This window comes from Dendrobates tinctorius, unplaced genomic scaffold, assembly GCF_039654945.1.
Source record: "Dendrobates tinctorius isolate UK_male_01 unplaced genomic scaffold, ASM3965494v1 ptg000026l, whole genome shotgun sequence".
In the NCBI taxonomy this organism is placed as follows: Eukaryota; Metazoa; Chordata; class Amphibia; order Anura; family Dendrobatidae; genus Dendrobates; species Dendrobates tinctorius.
Window position 1 is genome coordinate 12,509,764 of NW_027361694.1, and position 20,253 is coordinate 12,530,016.

The following is a 20,253-nucleotide window of genomic DNA, read 5'->3' on the forward strand; positions in this document are numbered from 1 at the left end:
CCCCCACTGACAGTACTGACCGTGAGAGACAAGGTGTGTGAACGGGACATAGGCATGTGTCGATTCATCACAGCAAACCGGGCTGCCCATTGTAAACTGTCTTTGGGCAGTGCTGCAAATCTCTGTAGTGTTGGGACACTCACCGCTGAGGATAAGGACGTATCCCTCTTCATCACCTCATCTGCTGGACCCAAGACCCGCATCAGGATCCCGAGGATTCGCTGCCATCGTCAGGACCACAGAATGACACCACCAACGTCAAAGATACTACATAATTTACCTCAGGAGTGTGACAAACCCCTGCGACACAATCTAGGCAGCACCAGTCACAGACAGAAGTTCAACCGTGATTGGCGCCTGAGTGATAAGTTATAGTTTATTGTATTGCCAGCTTTACTTGTCCCTGTTCCTTAAGTTATCCCTCCATTTTCTCCCTGCGTGGAGTTACTACTGTATAATAAACCCCTTTCACCCTTGGTCTGTGTACAGTCCGTTACTGCATCCTACGTGCCTGCAGTCTCCTCACAATAGCACAACAATGACAAGTAACCTTGGCATCAACCTCACCACAATTGTGTCGGTGCAGGAAGTAAGTATCTGTTAATGTTATTGGGGAAGTTCTTAATTTGAAAAGTGGTAAAGGTGGATAGAGTAACACTTATTTCAATTCAATAAGTGCAAATGAAGATAAGAAATATTTTAATATATCTTACTATGGAAAAATGCCTCTTTCTCCACTTATAAGACTCCTCTTGTCTAAATTCACTGCTAAAATATGTCTTCAGTGAAGACAGTCTATCAGCTCACTGAGGGATCAGATTACAGTCTTTGGAATGTGGGAGGAAACCGGAGTAAACCCACGCAAACATGGGGAGAACATACAAACCCCTTGCAGATGTTGTCCTTGGTGGGATTCGAACCCAGGACTCCAGCGCTGCAAGGCTACAGTGCTAACCACTGAGCCACCATGCTGCCCAAAACGTTTAAAGCCCCAAAATGTAGTGGCCTTATGGATTTTTGCTGTGGCTTTCTGCATAGTGCGTGAATTGGAACATTGTAGTGCAGGGAAAGCAACAGTAGGGCTTCTATGTCTATGATTAAGGTGCTTGGCAAGACTCCAAGAGATTCCGGAGATATTCCAACATTTCCTAACTCGGCAATACACCTTTAAAATTGGTATCACTTGATTCTATAATAGCGAGGTATAAGCAATTATTTTTTTTTCTAATTTCTTGTGTGTTTTTTTCTCCCCAGAGTACATTTATAGTATTTTTCTTTTGTCATTTCATGTAAATGCTACTTACATATTTGTTGTTTTTTATATTAGTCTAAACTGAATATTTCATATAGTTCATTTACAGAATAGGACATATAGGTAAGTTATATGTAAGTTCTTAATAATGGAAAGTATATCTGTATCTTTCATTTGCAATATTATCATTGTCAGGATACTTTGTTTATTCTTCAGTTATTTCAGAGCTTGCATTATTTCCGGTCTTGAATACACTTCCCAGAATTTTCTTTACTAACAATTCTTGAGCATTCTTCCCACACACCTTTCTTATTCCCCACACAGTATTATGGTCACCCTACAGTCCCCTTTTCAGTATAATGGTACAACAGAGCCACCCCACACAGTATGGTGATCCCCCCAAAGCATGATGATCTCCTACAGGCTCAATACAGAATAATGATCCCCCCCAACCCACCATAAAGTATAATGGTTCCCCCCAGACATACCCTTATTACATTCTATTAATATTTCATATAGTTATTTTATAGAATAGGACATATAGGTAAGTTATATGTAAGTTCTTAATAATGGAAAGTATTTCTGCATCTTTCATTTGCAATTTTTATCATTGTCAGGATACTTTGTTTATTCTTCAGATATTTCAGAGCTTGCATTATTTCCAGTCTTGAACACACTATCCAGAATTTTCTTTACCAACAATTCTTGAACATTCTTCCCACACACTTCTTTCTTATCAAAGAAACGGCTGCATGTGATGAGTAATTGTCCTCTGACACGCTACATACTAATTTTCCATTGACACATTACAAGGACTATGAATGAAAGATTCTGAAAAGACGGCAAGCAACGTAATCCCTTGAGATTATGCATGGCTGTAGAAAACGTTTCTCTTTCCAGTATGCATCTCTGTTAAGCTATACAATGCCACTTATGCCCGTTCTGCTTATATTCCCAGTATTTTATTTTAAATTTCAAGGTCAAGGAAATTATTGCTAAAAAGCTGACGCGATTACATTAGATGCGCTGAGAAGAGCAGTAAATGATTTTTTTTTTTTGCAAGGAGAAAGAACATCCCTAAAGGATCAAGTTTGACAATGCCGTATAGAGAGTAGCCCAAGTGATTATAGAAGGATTTGCGACGCTGAGAAATGGTTTATGGAAGAAATGGTATCATGCTCAGCTGTTATTTTACAGCTTTTTTACTTCTTTTTATAGTGCTTTGAAAAAACCACTATATTGTAATCCGAACGCTGCTAACTTCTTCTTCAGTTGATTTCCACAATTAATGCGGCCCGAACCGCTACACGCACAGACTCCGTTGACGTGTCGTTTCGAAGCCAGCGTCCACGAGTGGTGTGCTAAGTATTTTTCGTGTCGATTGGATTTGTAGGTTTTGCGCAATTTGCGTTTGAAAAAACATTTTCCTGTCATTGGAATGCATTGTCTCAATGCATTCCAATGGGAAGATTTTGCCATAGGGAAAACATGGGGCAGTCGTGAGGCGGCAATTAAGCTCATTGATATGCGCAGGCACACCCAGTTACTATGCCAACACCTACAAACTTTACATGACCCCAGCAGGACAGAGTTTTTGCCAGATAATATCAGCTCTTAAAGTGAAACCCAAAGCACAAATGCAAATCTGATCGACCCTGGCCTCCAAATCGGAGGCTGAGCCACCCAGGCCTCCAAATCGGACCCAGAGTGGCCCTGCCTGCCAAATCGGGCGGAGTGGCCCCACCCACCAAATTGGAGTCTGAGGGGCCCCACCCACCAAATCAGACCCTGAGGGGCCCCGCCCACCAAATCGGACCCAGTGTGGCCCCGCCCACCAAATCGGAACCGGGATGGCCCCGCCCACCAAATCGGACCCTGAGGGGCCCTGCCCTCCAAATCGGACCCAGTGTGGCCCCGCCCACCAAATCGGAACTAGAGTGGCACCGCCCTCCAAATCGGACCCTGAGGGGCCCCGCCCACCAAATCAGACCCAGATTAGCCCGCCCACCAAATCGGACCCTGAGGGGCCCCGCCCACCACATCGGACCCTGAGGGGCCTCGCCAACCAAATCGGACCCAGAGTGGCCCCGTCCACCAAATCAGACTCTGAGGGGCCCGCCCACCAAATCGGACCCTGAGGGGCCCCACCCACAAAATCAGACCCTGAGGGGTCCCGCCCACCAAATCGGACCCTGAGGGGCCCCGCCCACCAAATCGGACCCTGAGGGGCCCCGCCCACCAAATTGGACCGAGTGGCCCCGCCCACCAAATCGGACCCTGAGGGTCCCCGCCCACCAAATCGGACCCTGAGGGGCTCCGCCCACCAAATCAGACCCTGAGGGGCCCCACCCACAAAATCGGACCCTGAGGGTCTGATTTGGTGCACAAATAAGTATTATATCTACAAAGTACACAATCTTCAATATGCACAAATATCTTTATTTATTTCATTCCACATAATAAATTTGGGCATCCTTGTCAATACACCACAAAAAAACAGAAATCTGGTATGTGATACTAGTCATTTTGCACTTCAGCATTAGTGACTGAAAACAGATATTTTTCAGGTTTGTTTCTGTGATTTGACTCTTTAGTTGGCTTTTTGGCAGAAAATCATTTTCTCATTGCTCTTTGGCAGCTCCATGTTTACAGTGTCCATACACAAGTATAAAGCTTTCAAAAGGAAATGAGCAATTCACTTTGGGATGTCTTGGTCCGTTGTCCAGGCCGCTCCTTTGTGGCAGCTGGTCTTCATTCACTATCCATGGCCTAGCGTCCTGGGTGCATATGCTGCTTACTAGGTAGTAAGACTTCATGATATCACGTTAAGCGGCAAGTCAATTCCCATGTATGAAGGCCTAGTGGTTAGCCCTCATGAGACATCATGCTGTCATGGGGCCTCATAAGCTCCAGAGGTGACCTATAGGCCAGGCGAAGAAGTGAAGACCAGCTTCCATGGAAGACTAGACTAGAAGTCAGACCAGGGCAGCGCAAATTGAATTGCTCATCTCTAATTTCAAGATTCTTGATTGACAGACTTTATACAGATGCACTTGTAAAAAAAAAGGAACTGAAGCAACCAATCTGATTTCAGTTCCTGGGCTTCATTTTAATTTTTTAAAATGTTTTCATAACTTTGCACAAAAGAGTGCTGGCATCTCTATGAAAAGTTCTATTTCACATAATATAAAATCCTGGAACATCTTTTATTAGAACTCTGTGCCATTCCGCTATTATTCCTCCTGAGCTGGAAGTGTAGGGAGAAGTCTCTTTGACAAGGATTGTTAATTTAATCCTAAATTTGTAGGATGAATAACAGGAGAAAGACAACAGACATTAAACACCCACTGCACATCCACATCCACTACATATAGGCAGTGACAATTGTGGTGTAGTTACCACTATGTCAGCTAGGGGGCGCTGTGTGGGTGTCCCAGGACGGGTGTACAGGCACATTCAGTGTGGTAACAGGAGCAGGGTCCTAAATGACCATTATGGGTCTCAAGGTGGGTGGCCTTGGGATGCTGGCTCCAGGGTGTATTGATCAGCAGAGGTACTGCTGATCTTTCTGTTACACTGTGTCAGGGAAGCCTGTGTGTGTCTATACAATCTTTAGTGATGTCATAGCCATGTGATCACCTGTGGGTGTGGTTACAGGGCTATGTAATTGAGGTGTTTGGCACATGTGTGAGAGTGTGAGGGAGTCTGTATGAGTGTGGACAGACTTCCATGTGTCCAGGCGGGACACTACAGAGGTTTTATGTGGGGAGGACTACACCTCCCAGCATGTGCTGAGACTCTCGGTCCGAGTCTGAAGCCACGGACGTTTATATTCTTTTGTGCCTAAGCTAGAGGCTATTTTGGTGATACGCTGATTTATGGTTTATGGAGCAAATAAACCTCATGAATTTTGGGAAGAACCTGCCTCATGATTGTCTCCCGCTGCACCTGAGTGAGTCGAATCCCTACAATTGGCGGAGAACGCGGGCAGCGATTCCCAGAAGCACGTGTGGCAGCGCTGGAGATTCTGAGCCAGGAGAGCAGACGCTCTGACAACCGTGAGTAATACTGACTGAGGTCAGAGAAAGTGACTATTAATATTTGTGGGATACCTCTGAGGAGAAGAGGCGTCCGGGAAACTGTGTGGCCGACACAGGTAACAGACAGGAGTCTGTGTTGCACTGACCAGGGTCAGTGAGAGACTGTGTTCCTGGAGGGGTCAGTGAGCAAGGTCCTGGAGGGTCAGTGTTGGGAGGTTCTGGGAGAGGAATCGGATCCCTGGAACACGTGCTATGACCTTGGACCTGGTGAGGCGTGTGTTGGGCAGTCTCAGGCGGAGACAGATGTCCTGAAGAGCACCCGCTGAGCCCCTGGACCTGGTGAGGCTGGTGTGTTGGGAGACCCTGGGAGGAGGGTCGGCTCCCTGAATAGCACCCGGTGTGCCCTGTGTGTTGGACGTTCTCAGGTGGAGGCGGTACGTCCTGAACAGCACACGGACAGGACACGTGAGAGACTGTGCATATGTTTTTTTTTTTTGTTTTTTTTTTTCTCTTTTCCTCTGCAAAACCTGAAGGCAGATTGCTGTGGCTCAGAGCAGTCACGAAGGTTTTTTTTGCAAGGCAGATTGCTGTGGCTCAGAGCAGTCACGAAGGTTTTTTTTGCAAGGCAGATTGCTGTGGCTCAGAGTGGTCACGAAGGTCTCGCAGCACAGGGACCTGGTGTTTTTCCTCTTTGAGCATTGGTAGCAGACGCTGTCTGGCTACACCATCCTGCTGCAGCTTTATGGAGTGTAACTAAGCGGATACAGTAGTTGTGGCTTTACACAACTATTAAGGGTGAGTACCCTGTATTATTGCTGCATAACCCATTATACCTGCACTGGTAAGGCCCTATGGGCGCGCTTTTGTGGTTTTTTTATCTTTGAGGGTGACAAGCGGCTTCCAGTAACCCGACGGGGTTACCAAGGTGACAAGCGGCTTCCGGTGGATCGGCGGGTCCACGAAGATGGTGCAGCAGGAGCTGCAGTGACACCAGCCGCTGTGTGTGTGTGAACAGCAGCCGAAGGTGCCGGTGATCAGTGACAGCAGGAGCTGTGGTGGTGCCAGCAAAGACTTGTGTGGTATCGTTAAAAGACAAACTGTACTGTGTGAACTGTGGCATAAGAAGTTCTGCAGAACGGACATGGGGAAATCCCAAAAAGGGGTGGAGTCCCAAAAGGGGACGGTGATCCAAAAGGGAGTGGTAACCAAAAAAGGGGTGGAGTCCCAAAAGGGGCGGTGACCCAAATTGGAGTGGTAACCCAAAAATGGGTGGAGTCACAAAAGGGGGCGGTGACCCAAATTGGAGTGGTAACCCAAAAAGGGGTGGAGTCCCAAAAGGGGGCGGTGACCCAAATTGGAGTGGCAACCCAAAGTGGGGTGGTGGTCCAGAAAGTGGCCAAGTGTGAAGAAGTGACAGCACTGGGTGTCTCAGTAGGTATGTCTGGAGTACCGCAGTGTATGTGCAGGTCTTTTTCAGAATGTGGAATATCCTTTCCGAGTAGTAATGACGGGCCACAGATGTGTACAGTGATGCTGCACCGGGAAGGAGCCTTTGGTCGGCTGGAATCAGAGAGTCAGGTGACTCTGACAGGAACTCCTCTCGTTTTCACTCTGACCGAGAAAAACGTCAGGGTTCGCTGTAAACACGGGGTCACGGTGAACTACGCAGTAGACACAGTAGTGTTTGAGGGGACCAAAGGTGGTGAGTGCCAAGGTAGAGGAATACCACGGGACTTAGTCTATGCCTGGGAGAGGGGCCGGGACTTTCTTTTGTTTGATGACGTTTGGTCTGACGATGGAGATGCTTCGACTGTGGGGCAAGCGGACACTGAGACAGTGACGGCTCCTGACATGGACAGGTCAGAGGTAGAACTGACCAGAGGAAGAAGTACATCTGCCCAACTGACGGACCTGACGTCTCGTGATAAGACAGATGGTGGGCTGGGAGATGAGACGACTGGACTAGACACATTGGTGCTGGACGGTAACTGGAGGGTTCACTCGACTGGGGTGACTGACCCAGTGGTACCCTTTAACGATATAATTAAAGAGGTAGTAGTGAGACACGTGATGGACAAAAGAGAGCAGGATCGTGAGATACAGCTGATAAAGGAGACTGTAACAGAACATGTCGAACGGGAAAGAGTCCTAAGGCAAGCAGCTGAGCACAGAGTGGATGAGCTGGAGAAGGAAGTCTCTGAGCTCAGAGGTCACCTGTCAGCGTGTAAAACCATGAACAAGACCCTGTTGGAAGATATGGAGGTGCTCAGAGAGGCCCAAGAGAAGCATCAACAGGAGATTATCAGGAGAGAGGATGAGCGTCGCTACCTGGCAGAGGAGAAAGATAAAGTTCTGCAAGAACTCAGTGGAGTAGTAAAAGGTCTTCTGCAGGAGAAGTGGAGGGGCGAAGACGTACAGCGGCCTTGCCCGACTGATAGCAAGGCAGAACTGCCAAAGCCCATCTTGGAAAAGGGTCCTGAAGACTGTAAATCTCAGGAAGATGGTGAGCCAAGAGCTGCACAAGACAGTCACCCGGTCTTGGCAGATACCTTGAGGGAAGTGTCCGTGGGGAACCCAGAGCCATCTGTCCAGGATGAGAGCAAGTCCATGACCTTCAAGTGCGTGATGGAGGTACCCGAAGATGTGCGAGAAGCGTGTGCCAGCGAAGGTGTGCATGAGACCTTTAAAAAGGCAGTAAAGGCCTATAGTGTGAGCTGGGCACCAGAAGCAGACCAGTTGGTGATACTGGCAGAAACGGAAGACACAGAGAGAAGGGTGGCTGTCCTGAAGGAGATGCACCTACAATGTCTCCGCACGAAACAGATGCTCGTGAAGCGTAATTGGAAAGCCGCTCGACGTCTGGAGCTTGCAAGGGAAGCACAAAGTCGGCTGGGATTTGTGGAAGACGTAATTCCGGTACCCAGAAATCTGGTGGGGAAAGTCGTTGGCAGACTTGGAAAGGTGATGCAGGAGATGGTGAATCGATCCAGTGTGAAGAGAGTGAGGATCCCACCTGCTGGTGAAATCCAAGTCGTTGTTGAAGATGACATGGTTCCTGTCATTGTGGTTGGTTCAGTGGAAAGCATTGGGAAGCTTCGCATGCTCCTGGAATATCGGGTAGCGTACCTGAAGGAGATTGAGCAGCTAAGACAGGATCGACTGCAGATGAATGAGCAGACAGAGAACGTCAAGTGGCGTCCACCTCCAACCCAAGGTGTAAGGACCCGAAGGGATCCTCCAAGGAATGAAAGGACAGGTAGTCGAAGGCAAGAACGTCGAGAGTCCGCAAGTGGCCGGTCTAATCTTAGTAACATAGGCCCGAGACTTGGCGGTGGACATAGCGACAGAGGGTCAGACTCAGACCAGCCAGTTGGCCCAGCTGGACGTGGGACTCATGACCGTGCGAACTGGGAGAGCCAGCCAGTGAGAGTAAGGTCGCGTGATGAAGCACACTGCAGACAGGTGGAGACTAAAGAGTGTCTGGTCACACTGACGGACGTTGACGGGAAGGCCAAAGCCCAAGGCCGAGATACTGACCGATGGGGGCAGGGGAGGCCTAACGTAAATATGCAGTATGACTACCGAAACAGACGGAGGTGGTCCTCCCGACTGGTAGGGCAAGGTGACATGGGTGCCAGGTCTCAAGATCCCTGGGTGATGTCATGTGTTCAACCCCACAAGTTTGAACAGAGGGGGGAGGTATGTGGTGTAGTTACCACTATGTCAGCTAGGGGGCGCTGTGTGGGTGTCCCAGGACGGGTGTACAGGCACATTCAGTGTGGTAACAGGAGCAGGGTCCTAAATGACCATTATGGGTCTCAAGGTGGGTGGCCTTGGGATGCTGGCTCCAGGGTGTATTGATCAGCAGAGGTACTGCTGATCTTTCTGTTACACTGTGTCAGGGAAGCCTGTGTGTGTCTATACAACCTTTAGTGATGTCATAGCCATGTGATCACCTGTGGGTGTGGTTACAGGGCTATGTAATTGAGGTGTTTGGCACATGTGTGAGAGTGTGAGGGAGTCTGTATGAGTGTGGACAGACTTCCATGTGTCCAGGCGGGACACTACAGAGGTTGTATGTGGGGAGGACTACACCTCCCAGCATGTGCTGAGACTCTCGGTCCGAGTCTGAAGCCACGGACGTTTATGTTCTTTTGTGCCTAAGCTAGAGGCTATTTTGGTGATACGCTGATTTATGGTTTATGGAGCAAATAAACCTCATGAATTTTGGGAAGAACCTGCCTCATGATTGTCTCCCGCTGCACCTGAGCGAGTCGAATCCCTACACAATATATATCATAAATCATCTAATTTGAATATAAAATTCATAGATTTGATACATTATGATGAATATACTGTTTATATAACTTTTTTTACCTTTTGGTCAATGTATTTATTTTCCTCAATCCCAGATCGCTTAGAGTGATCACAAGAAGAAGAGGAAGCTGATGGAAGTCTTCTTAGAAGGCAACTAGTGTCTTGTTGTTGACGGTCAATAAATTGCTTCATAAAACTTTCCCTAGAGAAAACAGACATTAATAATAAATTAAAGGGGTTCTCAAATGACATGATATTGATGACCTAGCCTTTATGTTGTGCAGTACTCATCAGCCAACTAGATGTCTATAGAGGTGTGCCACTGACTTCCATCCTCGAAAGAGAGGCTCTAAATACTGATCAGTAAAATGTAGCCAATTGCATCCTACTGTAGTAGTGGAGAATTTTTAGGCAGTATGAAAACTGGCAAAACATGGTGTAAGTGCATCAGTATACTATAGGTCATAGCATGTGATGATCAAACGGGTGCAGGACGCATTACAGTGGCAGTATGTGTATCAGTGATCTGTCTTTTAAGAATGAGCATACCTGTCTGATATATGGTGAGAGATGTGTATCCACTAGATATTTAATAATGAAGGTTTGTTTTAACCAACTGCAAACAAAGGTCCCAAAAATGAAAAAAAAAAAGTGAAGAAACCAATCTTATTTTAGTTCTTGACCTCCGCTTAATTTTTTAAAAAGTTTTCATAACTTTGCATATAAGAGTGCTGGCAGATGACAATGTGCAAATACTTGCATTTCCTAGAATAGAAAATTCTGGATCAAAGCACTTTATTTATAAAATTTTAGCCTCCATTCATCAAATACATTTTGCCAGAATTCTGTGATAGATTCATGACGAGATGAGGCGTTCCTTACACCAGAAATCTTACTGTAGTCCATGACTCCTGATTCAATCAAAAGCATACACCTCTTAATGAATCAGCAGAATCTGACTCCAACATGCCCCCTCATCAAGAGAGCCTATGCCTGTACTCTGAAAAATGACACCAAAATGCTAGACCACCAGCTAAGGCTGGTTTCACATTAGCGTTTTTTTGCGCAGCGCATCGTGCGCATCCGTGCGCATGCGTCAGGCGTACCTATGGTTAACATGGCATACGCATGGTCTTGCGTTTGCATGCGTTCGTCTGCGTTTTCGTGCACATGCGTTTTTCCAAGGCATGCGTCTAGATATGCAAGACGCAACCTGTTGCATTTTTGGATCCGTCCAAAGGCTTCAAAAAAACGCATGTGTTTGCTTGTGCACGGAATGTGTCATAACAACGCATTATAGTCTATGGGAACGCAGGCATGCGCATGGACATGCGTACGCCTGAATTTGAGTATGCATGCGTTTTACGAGTAAACATGTGTAGACACTGGTTTGACACCTAGAGAACGAATGCGCATAAAAAAAGCAAAAGCATGCAAAAACGCTTGATGCGTTTTTGCATGCGTTTCTACTTGCGCACGATGCGCAGCGCACAAAGATGCTAATGTGAAAGTAGCCTAAGTGTCTTCCTTCTGTCCTAGCTGCTGTAAACTGCCAGTTGACAATTGTAAGCATAGATGCTGGGCGTCATGGTGGCTCAGTGGTTAGCAGCCTTGAAGCGCTGGGGTCCAGGGTTCAAATCCTACCAAGGACAACATCTGCAAGGACTTTGTATGCTCTCCCGGTGTTTGCAAGGAGTTTGTATGTTCTCCCCGTGTTTGCGTGGGTTTCCTCCAGGTTCTCCAATTTCCTCCCACATTCCAAAGACATACTGATGGGGAATTTAGATTGTGAGACTCATCAGGGAACAGTGCCAATAATGTCTGTAAAGTGCTGTGGAATTAATGGAGCTATATAAATGAGTAAAATAAATAAATAAATAAAATAAATAGATGCTGAGGCAGTTTACAAGATGATGGGCAGGTGTCTTTTGAAGTGAAGACAGGTGTCTTTTGAAATGCACACAGGCCACGAACGTGAAATAATAATAAGTCCCACAATGGGATGTGTTAAAGGGAATCTGTCACCCCATTTTAGCCCTATCAGCTGCCGGCACCGCCATCAGGGGCTTATGTACAGCATTCTGTAATCCACCGATGTAACCTGAAAGATAAGAAAAAAGAGTTAGATTATACTCACCCCGGCGTTCGGTCCAGTCCGATGGGTGTTGCCGTCCCGTCCGGCGCCTCCCATCTTCATATGATGCCGTCCTCCTCCTTGCTTCTCCTTTGGCTCCTGCACAGGCATACTTTATCTGCCCTGTTGAGGGCCGAGCAGAGTACTGCAGTGCGCAGGCCCCGGACCTCTCTGACCTTTCCCGGCGCCTGCGCACTGCAGTACTTTACTCTGCCCTCAACAGGGCAGATAAAGTGTTTTTCTTAACTTTCAGGTTTCATCGGGGGCTTATCTACAGCATTACAGAATGCTGTAGATAAGCCCCTGATGGCGGTGGCTGCAGCTTATAGGCCGAAAATGGGGTGACAGATTCCCTTTAAAAAAAAATGTTCCTGTGCTAAGATAATCTTATAAATGTGCCCCTGCTGTGTCTGATGGTCTGATCATGCCACATCTTCTGGGTGGGGAGAAAGCAAAATAGAGTATACAGACAAGACAGCAGGGGATCACGGCTGATTCTTTTTGTGACGCAAAACATTTCACTGCCTGTTTTTAAGCAATGTTTTACCGCAAAGAAAGAATCAGCTATTCCGTGCTGTAATGTCTGGATACTCTTTAGCCTCCTTCCCTGCCCAGGAGCTGTAGTATGATCAGACGATGTCCCTGTATGGTCAGACATGGCCATTACACAGTACATATCAGGGGTACATTTATGAGATTATCACAGTACAAAACATCGAATTGTGGAACATATTATTCAAAGATCTATTAATTAAAATGTTGATTAAAATTAACTTTGATCATTGGAGAACCCCTTTAAATGGAACCTTTGCCCAGATTTGTCCCATATGAGATAAGATCGCCACCTTTTAGACCTCATATACAGCATTCTAATATACTGTATATATGCCCCCAATCCGGCCTGTAGAAAAAGAAAAACACCTTTTATTATACTCACCTACAGGTGGGTCGGGTCCAATTAGTGTTGCTGGAATTGGTCTGGCACCTCCCTTCTTTTTTCGATGCCGTCCTACTGTGCTTCGTGTGGATGACACGTCCTACGTCATCCACACAGTGTCCCAGGGATCGCGCTCCTGTGCTGGCGTATTTCTCTGCCCTAACCAAGGCAGAGTAAAGTAATGCAGTGTGCATGCGCCAGGAAAGATCAAAGAGCCCCGGAGTATGAGCAATGCAGTACTTTACTCTGCCCTAGTAAGAGCAGAGACGTATGCCTGTGTAGGAGCACGATGCTAGAGAACACTGCTCGGATGATGTAGGATGCATCATCCACAAGAAGCACAGGAGGACAACATCGAAACAAAAGGGAGGTGCTGGACCCAGACTAGCGACAGTCAGGCAGGTTTGGGGGCACATATACACACGGTATTAGAATGCTGTATATGAGGGCTGAAAGGTGGTGGCCGTATGTCATACGGGACAAGCCTGGTGAGAGGTTCCCTTTAAGAATGCAGCTATTGGCACCTTAAAGGGATCTTCCGGGTAAAAGTTTTTAATTTTGGCTGGCGCTTGGAAATAATAAACACAGCTGTTACCCTCCCCTGCTCCAGTGACGCCTTCCCATTGCTGATCCCAGTTTTGTTGACAGATTTTAGCAGTAACAGCAGTGCATGACACCGCTGCAGTCAATCATTGGGCTCAGCAGTGATGTTGTGAGACGCTGAGCCCAATGATTCACTGCAGTTGTCACGTATAGTTTTGACCTCCACGCTGCTTCCTTAAAAAAAATACTGGAGCAGTGTGAGAGGCGTCATTGGAGTAGAGGAAGGTAAGTCGAGTTTATTATTTCTGCCTAGAGCAAGTTATTATTTTTTTCTTCACCATGTGGTATAAGTGACATATTAACTTTATCCCAGAAGTATGATTATGGCTAGAGCTAATTAATTAAGATATATGTTTGTTTTCCCACTTTTTTCTTTTACAATTTCTTATATAATTTTAAACTTATTTTTAATTTTATTTTAGTCCCACTGTGATTTGAACTTAAATGAGCCTGATCGCCTGATCGCTAACATAATACACTGCAATACTTATGTATTGCAGTGTTCTAATCCTAATTAAGATTGATATAATATAACTGAATTTAACAATTTTACAAAAGCAGATAAGTTAGGAACCTCCACATAGGTGACAAGGGGTCATCAGAGGAGAGTAGTTGAAAATTGTCACTTAATGATCAGCAGTGTCTGGTAGTAATGAGAAAATCAGATTGGAGTGATTGTGTCCACCGCTTGCAGCTCTGACATATACTGCCTTCAGTGGAGTTGCACCCATCACATGCACAACCCAGTAAGGTGAGCACATTATAACACGTTTCTTTTTATATTAAAAACCTGCCATGTTTGTTGCACTTTCTCTGTTTCCCTCGATTCCTTGACTCTGGAAAGGTCGAGTTCCTGTGACCGTCACCCCACTCACAACCCCCCCTCCCCCAGCGTTCCCCCTTACTATTTCTAACAAAGAGTATACAACACGTTCAAGTATGGATAATGATGGCCATAGCAGCCAACTAATCTTAATAATTAAGACACTTGGTGGGCCCCCCTCGAAGATATCACTATCCTGGTCTGGTGATTGAGCCGCCATTGGCATTGCCTCTTCCATCCCAGCCTTACTTCCAGCCACGTCTTTTCATGCTCGGAAGCACCATGAATCGAGGGAAGACGTTGCCTCCACCGTTAACCTGTACCCGACTACTATCGTCGGGTACCCACTTATCTTTGTTATGCACCCTACTACCATCGCCAGGTGCCCCTGTAATGTGACCCCGACTTCCTCGTTGGGCATCACCCACTTCTCACCAGACCACCAACACATAACCATCCAATACGGGGAATCCTTGCAATGCCAGAATCTCCTATTTTCTCATTTTAGTCACCAACTTTGAGGGCCCACCAACGCTCCAAATCATCATTAAAAGTGAGAACAGCACCTCTGGCTCACGAAGAGCCATCCGCTGCCAGGCAGGAGAGGAAAAACCCCCTGTGGGCGAAACCTTCAGGGAACGATGGCTGACGAATTGCCCTTCCCCTGGAATTAGGAGGTGAATGCCAACTATTGCATATGTAATTGGTGTCCTGAGTCCTGGTCAAAAAGAAAGAGGTCCTGCTTCCCTGTGTCCTTTTGTTGTTTCTGACCCCTCCTCTGTCCTTATCACTTCCCCTTTCCTTTTCCCCTTTTTTCTTCCCCTTCCCTTCCTCCCTGCCAGCGTCATGCCCCGCCTTCCTCCAACCCCCTTCTGGGGTCTTGTCCTGCGGTTACTATATATGCTTAGTGTATTAAACCTGTCAGTATAAGGCTCACAGATGTTCCATTAGGCCCATGGCTACAACAAAGATGACCCCTTTTCTATGACAATGCATCAGCATGGGGGTTGAAAGCAAAAACTCACTTCCTCTGTATATCCTCCTAGGTGCTATAGTCGCTATTGTCTGTGACATCTATGGCAGGGGTGCATCTAGGGGGGTGCAAGCAAGCCATTTGTTCCGGGTGTAGCCGGCAGCAAGGCACTGTCAGGCCGCCTCATGCAGTGGTCCAAGGTGTCTCACTAGTGGCTACATTTTGCCGCCCCCCCATAGTGGGATTCACGCGCTTTCTGAGCCGCTGTCAACCTGACAGCCATCTCAGAGAAGACGCTGCACACTTGTTCCCTGCAGTCAATTGTACTCGCGTCTTTCAGACTCAGGGTGATGTTAGCAGAGTGACGAGGTCAGCTGCCAGTCAGGTAAGTGCTCCCCTGGAGATGAAAAGACCGAAGATTTATTGTTGAAGGAGAAGAGATATTATAGGGAGCAGGGATGGGTGCAGAAACAGTCTGAGTAGTGGGGAAGATTGGTGTGGACACAGTATGAAAAGTAGGGGGATTGGTGTTGCGGACACAGTATAAGGAGTGGGGGGAGATTGGTGTGGATATAGTATGAGGAGTGAGGGAACTGGTGCTGCAGATAGAGTATGAGGAACAGGGGTGGATTGACATGGACAAAAATGAGGAGCAGTGGGTGTGATTGGTGTGGACTCAGTTTGAGGGGAAGGGATGGGTGCAGAAACAGTATGAGGAGCGAGGAAGATTGGTGCTGTAGACACAGCATGAGGAGTCGGGGGAGATTGGTGAGGACACAGTATGAGGAGTGGGTAGACTGGTGCTGCAGGTACAGCATGAGGAGCAGGGGTGGATTGAAGGACACAGAATAAGGAGTGGGGGTGGAATTGGTGTGGACACAGTTTGAGAGGAAAGGATGGGTACAGACACAATATGAGGTGCAGGGTTGGAGGGGATTGGTGCAGATTCAATATAGTGAACGAGGAGGACTTGTGTGGAGACAGCATGGTAATTTGGGGAGCAAGAGCGACCTGTGAGGACACAGTATGTCAGTAAGGGGAGTGAGGAGGACCTGTGAGGAGACATTATGTGAGTATAAGCTTTTTTATTTTATCGTGCCAAACATTTAGATCAAGAAGGCATGCTGATTTCAAAACTGTGGTTAGTTTTCTTCTATCATGCCAGTTTTTTTCTCTATAGCCCTCTTAATGTGTTTAGTCAGGCTGGATTGAGGGTAACACTAGCGCCCTCTTATTGACTGAGAGTGAACTGCTGTTAGATGGGGAGGGGTGGAGGATGAGTTTGGCGACCAGCAACAAGTGAATTGTCTAGGCTTTTTAGTTACATGTGAGACAGTGTGTGGAGAGGTTGTGTGCCGCATTGGTCCAAGGAAATGTATCATCTTTAAATTTTAGAGATCATTTCATCCTCAACTTGCTTATCTGTTCACAATAGCAGTAATTTTAATCAGGGGTGCTCAAACTTTTACATGCCACTGTATATACATTTTAGTTGATATTAGACTGTCAGCGCATAATGCGCAAACCAAGTACGTGGCCAAATATTTAAGGGCAAGTTTCTACCTACTTCTTTTCCCTCCATCTCCACCTCCCCCTCTTCTTTGATTGACAGCCTTGGCTTTATAGAGCCAGAGAAGAGCAGAGAGAGATGGAAATCAAGCAGGTGGGAAGGTGCACTTAATTGTTTGGCCACGCCAAGTGTACACCGAGCGCCTGTGATTGGTTAGAACAGTCATCCTGTGCTGACAGATTCCAGGTGAAGAACAATCTGGGAATATTCTAGGAATATTATTCCACAGAAAAATCTTTTGTGGACTAGCAACCATCTGATAGACAAAAAATTAACATAGAAGTACTAGTTCTCATTAACCCCTTACCGCTGAAGAAATTTTCACCTTCCTGACCAGGCCTAATTTTTTAAATCTGAATTGAGTCACTTTATGTGGTAATATGTCTGTAATGCTTCCACATGTCTCATTGATTCTGAGATTTTTTTGAGACACTTTGTACTTTGTTATTGGTAAATTTAGGTCAATATAATTTGCATTTATTTAAATTTCTAAAATTTGACAAATTTGAAAAAATTCACAATTTTTGAACTTTGAATTTTTATGCCCTTAGCATAGATATTTATTAATTATTTTATGTGGTATGACTAACATTTACCATATGTTTACTTTACATTTGGATCATTTTTGAAGCAACTTTTGTTTTGCTAGTATGTTAGAAGGGTTAAAGTTTACAAGCAATTTTTTCAAAATAATAATAAATTGATCTTTATATAAAGTGACAGTGCTGCATATTTCATATATAATGATACAGATGCATGAGATCATACCAGAAGAAATACAAATATATTATATATGGTTAAGGACTCTAATTACCAATGTTACTGGTGGCAACATGCACTTATTAATTAAATGCTCTCACCTATGTCCCTATTTGTGGGACCACACACACAGCCCCAACGCGTGTTTTGCGTTGGCTTCCTCAGGGAGCCTCACTTTATATAAAGATCAATTTATTATTATGCTCTCCCTGCTTTTACTATATTTGTGTGTTTTTCTTGTACCCATTCTCTGCTTTGAATAACTTTGGCTCTTGATACATATTTTATACTAGCTGTTGCCTTGTATATATAATTATGAAATAAAATATTACTTACTTTGGACTATATACTCCACTTATTTTGAATTCATCCTGGATAGGAGTGTCCATACTTATGTTCATTACTAGTCCTGTTATTGAGGCATAGGACCGTGTTTTCAATTCATATAGCTATTATGGTTTCTGTTTTGATGATATTGTCCAATGCCAGCACAAGCAGGAGGAGCTCAGCTGTGCATTACAGTCGGCTCCTACTATCGATAACATGGGCACAACTCCTAATTGCAATAAATAACTTGCAATTTGGACATACAATGTACTGTTATGCCCATTTTTTGGAAGGGGATAAAATGTTATTTTCTTATTGTTTTTTATGTTCACATTTTGTGTTTTTTTTTCACATTGGTTGCTGTTAGAGATGAGCGACTTTACCTTTTTTAGGGTCGAGTTGGGTTTCATGAAAGCCGACTTTCTCAAAAGTCGAGTCGAACGAAATCGGCCAACTATAATGAAAAGTCAGGGGTCCGACTGAAACACGAAACCCAATGCAAGTCAATGGGGAAGCAAAGTCGGCAGGGAATGGAGGACAGTACACACCTACAATGCCCATTTCAATGCCAACAACATCAATTCTTATTACTTAAGCTTGTCAACTTTAATTTACTTTATAATAATAGTTACGCATTGAAAACTGGGTGTTATTTGGCTAAAGTTGTGGGGGGGGTAGAGCTGGCTCCAGGTTTCCGTGTGCCCCGGGCCAAAGAGTGTCAGTGCGCCCCTTTAACACATACCACAATTCATGATGCTCCGATACGGCACAGAAATATAGGTATAGTACAATGAAAAATACTTCACTTCTTACATGACATGACTGAAATCTATTTTAAATTCTACAATAGCTCAAAAAACGGACAGTATATTACTCCATACAGTATTATGGCCACCACATGGTGCACTATACAGAATAATGAGCCCCATATATTTCTCCATACAGAATAATTGGTCCCTTATAATGTTCCATATAGTATATGATGGGCTCCACATAATGCTACAGTATATGATAGTCTCCATGGATGATGCTCCCGTGTGTTATGGGCCCAAATAATGCTCCATATATAATGGGCCCCATTTCTAATGCTCCAGTGTATAATGGGCCCCATAGATGCTGCTCCAGTGTCTGATCTGCCCCATTTAGAATGCTCCAGTGTATGATGGGCCCCATTGGATGATGCTCCAGTGTCTTATGGGCCCATATAATGCTCCATATATAATGAGCCCCATTTCTAATGCATCAGTGTATAATGGGCCCCGTAAATGCTGCTCCAGTGTCTGATGTCCCCCATTTGGAATGCTCCAGTATATGATGGGCCTCATGGATGATGCTCCAGTGTCTTATGGGCCCAAATAATGCTTCATATATAATGTGCCAAATTTAGAATGAACCCAGGCATGGTATGTGAAAAGATCTCCATGGAGTAATCTGAAGTGTGGGCTGCCGCATCCTTCTCTTTTTGTGTGGGTGAAGGACCCAAGGAAAGGGGTTGCTCCTGACCAGAAGTCTGCACTGATGACTCAGTGCTTGCATTTTTTTTGAAACTTCAGAAGAGGAGGCGATAGAGCAGGAGGCTGTTTCAGCAATGTAAGGCAAAACCAGTTCCTGATGCTCCGGCTTTAAAAGCAGTTTACCTACTCCCAGGAAAGGGAGGCCTTCTGGAGTCAGACCATGATGCAGGCTCAACACCTCCTGCCTTAGCTGCTATTGTGCTTTTGGCACTACCAGCAGATGCACCACCATCACCATCAGTACCAGCTGGCCCCCAAACCCATGTCCGTGGCCTCTTCCACCATACTTACTAATTTTTGTGAAAATGTACCCAAAATACCAGCAGATATATGGTACTGTATCAGAAGCGTACAGCTCGATACAGTCTAGGGATAATTGTAAATCTCCGTATATATTTCAGGAGTCATACACAGACGCTCACAGGCTCAGTATGGGTTACACAATAATATAAAAGGTTGAAAAAGGGTACAGTATCACCAGATACAAGGTATATATAGTATAGCTTAAACATTCTGAATCTCCGTATATATTTCAGAGGCAGACACAAACACTCTCAGGCCCAGTATGGATTAGACAAGAATATAAAAAGCAGTAAATGGGTACTGTATCACAAGCATACAGCTGTATACAGTGTTGGTGTAATCTTAAATCTCCAAATATATTTCCGGAGTAACAGACAGACGTTCACAGGCTCATTATAGATTACACCAGAATCAAAATAGCAGAAAAGGGTACTGTATCAGAAGCATAGAGCTGTATACAGTGTTGGGCAAATTTGAAATCTTGGTATATATTTCCGGAGTCACCCTCAGACGCTCACTCAGTCTGGATTTGACCATAATAAAAAATGTTGAAAAAAAGGTACTGGATAACAAGAGAGCAAGTATATATATTATAGGGTACAATTTAAATCTCCGTATAGATATTCCCGTAGTCACCCTCAGACGCTCACTCAATATGGATTTGACCGTAATACTAAATGTCGAACAAAGGTTCTGTACAA

At 45.3% G+C, this 20,253-nt stretch overlaps 1 protein-coding gene across 4 annotated transcripts in view; it reads right to left on the minus strand.

Moving 5' to 3' along the window:
• Positions 1-20,253, minus strand: part of NALCN (sodium leak channel, non-selective) — an 871,910-nt gene that overhangs the window by 175,734 nt on the left and 675,923 nt on the right. For all 4 annotated transcript variants that reach the window (XM_073569511.1, XM_073569510.1, XM_073569508.1 and 1 more), the window contains one exon: positions 9,670-9,811. In XM_073569511.1, coding sequence (XP_073425612.1) covers positions 9,670-9,811 — 142 coding nt within the window. The remainder of the gene's footprint in view (positions 1-9,669; positions 9,812-20,253) is intronic.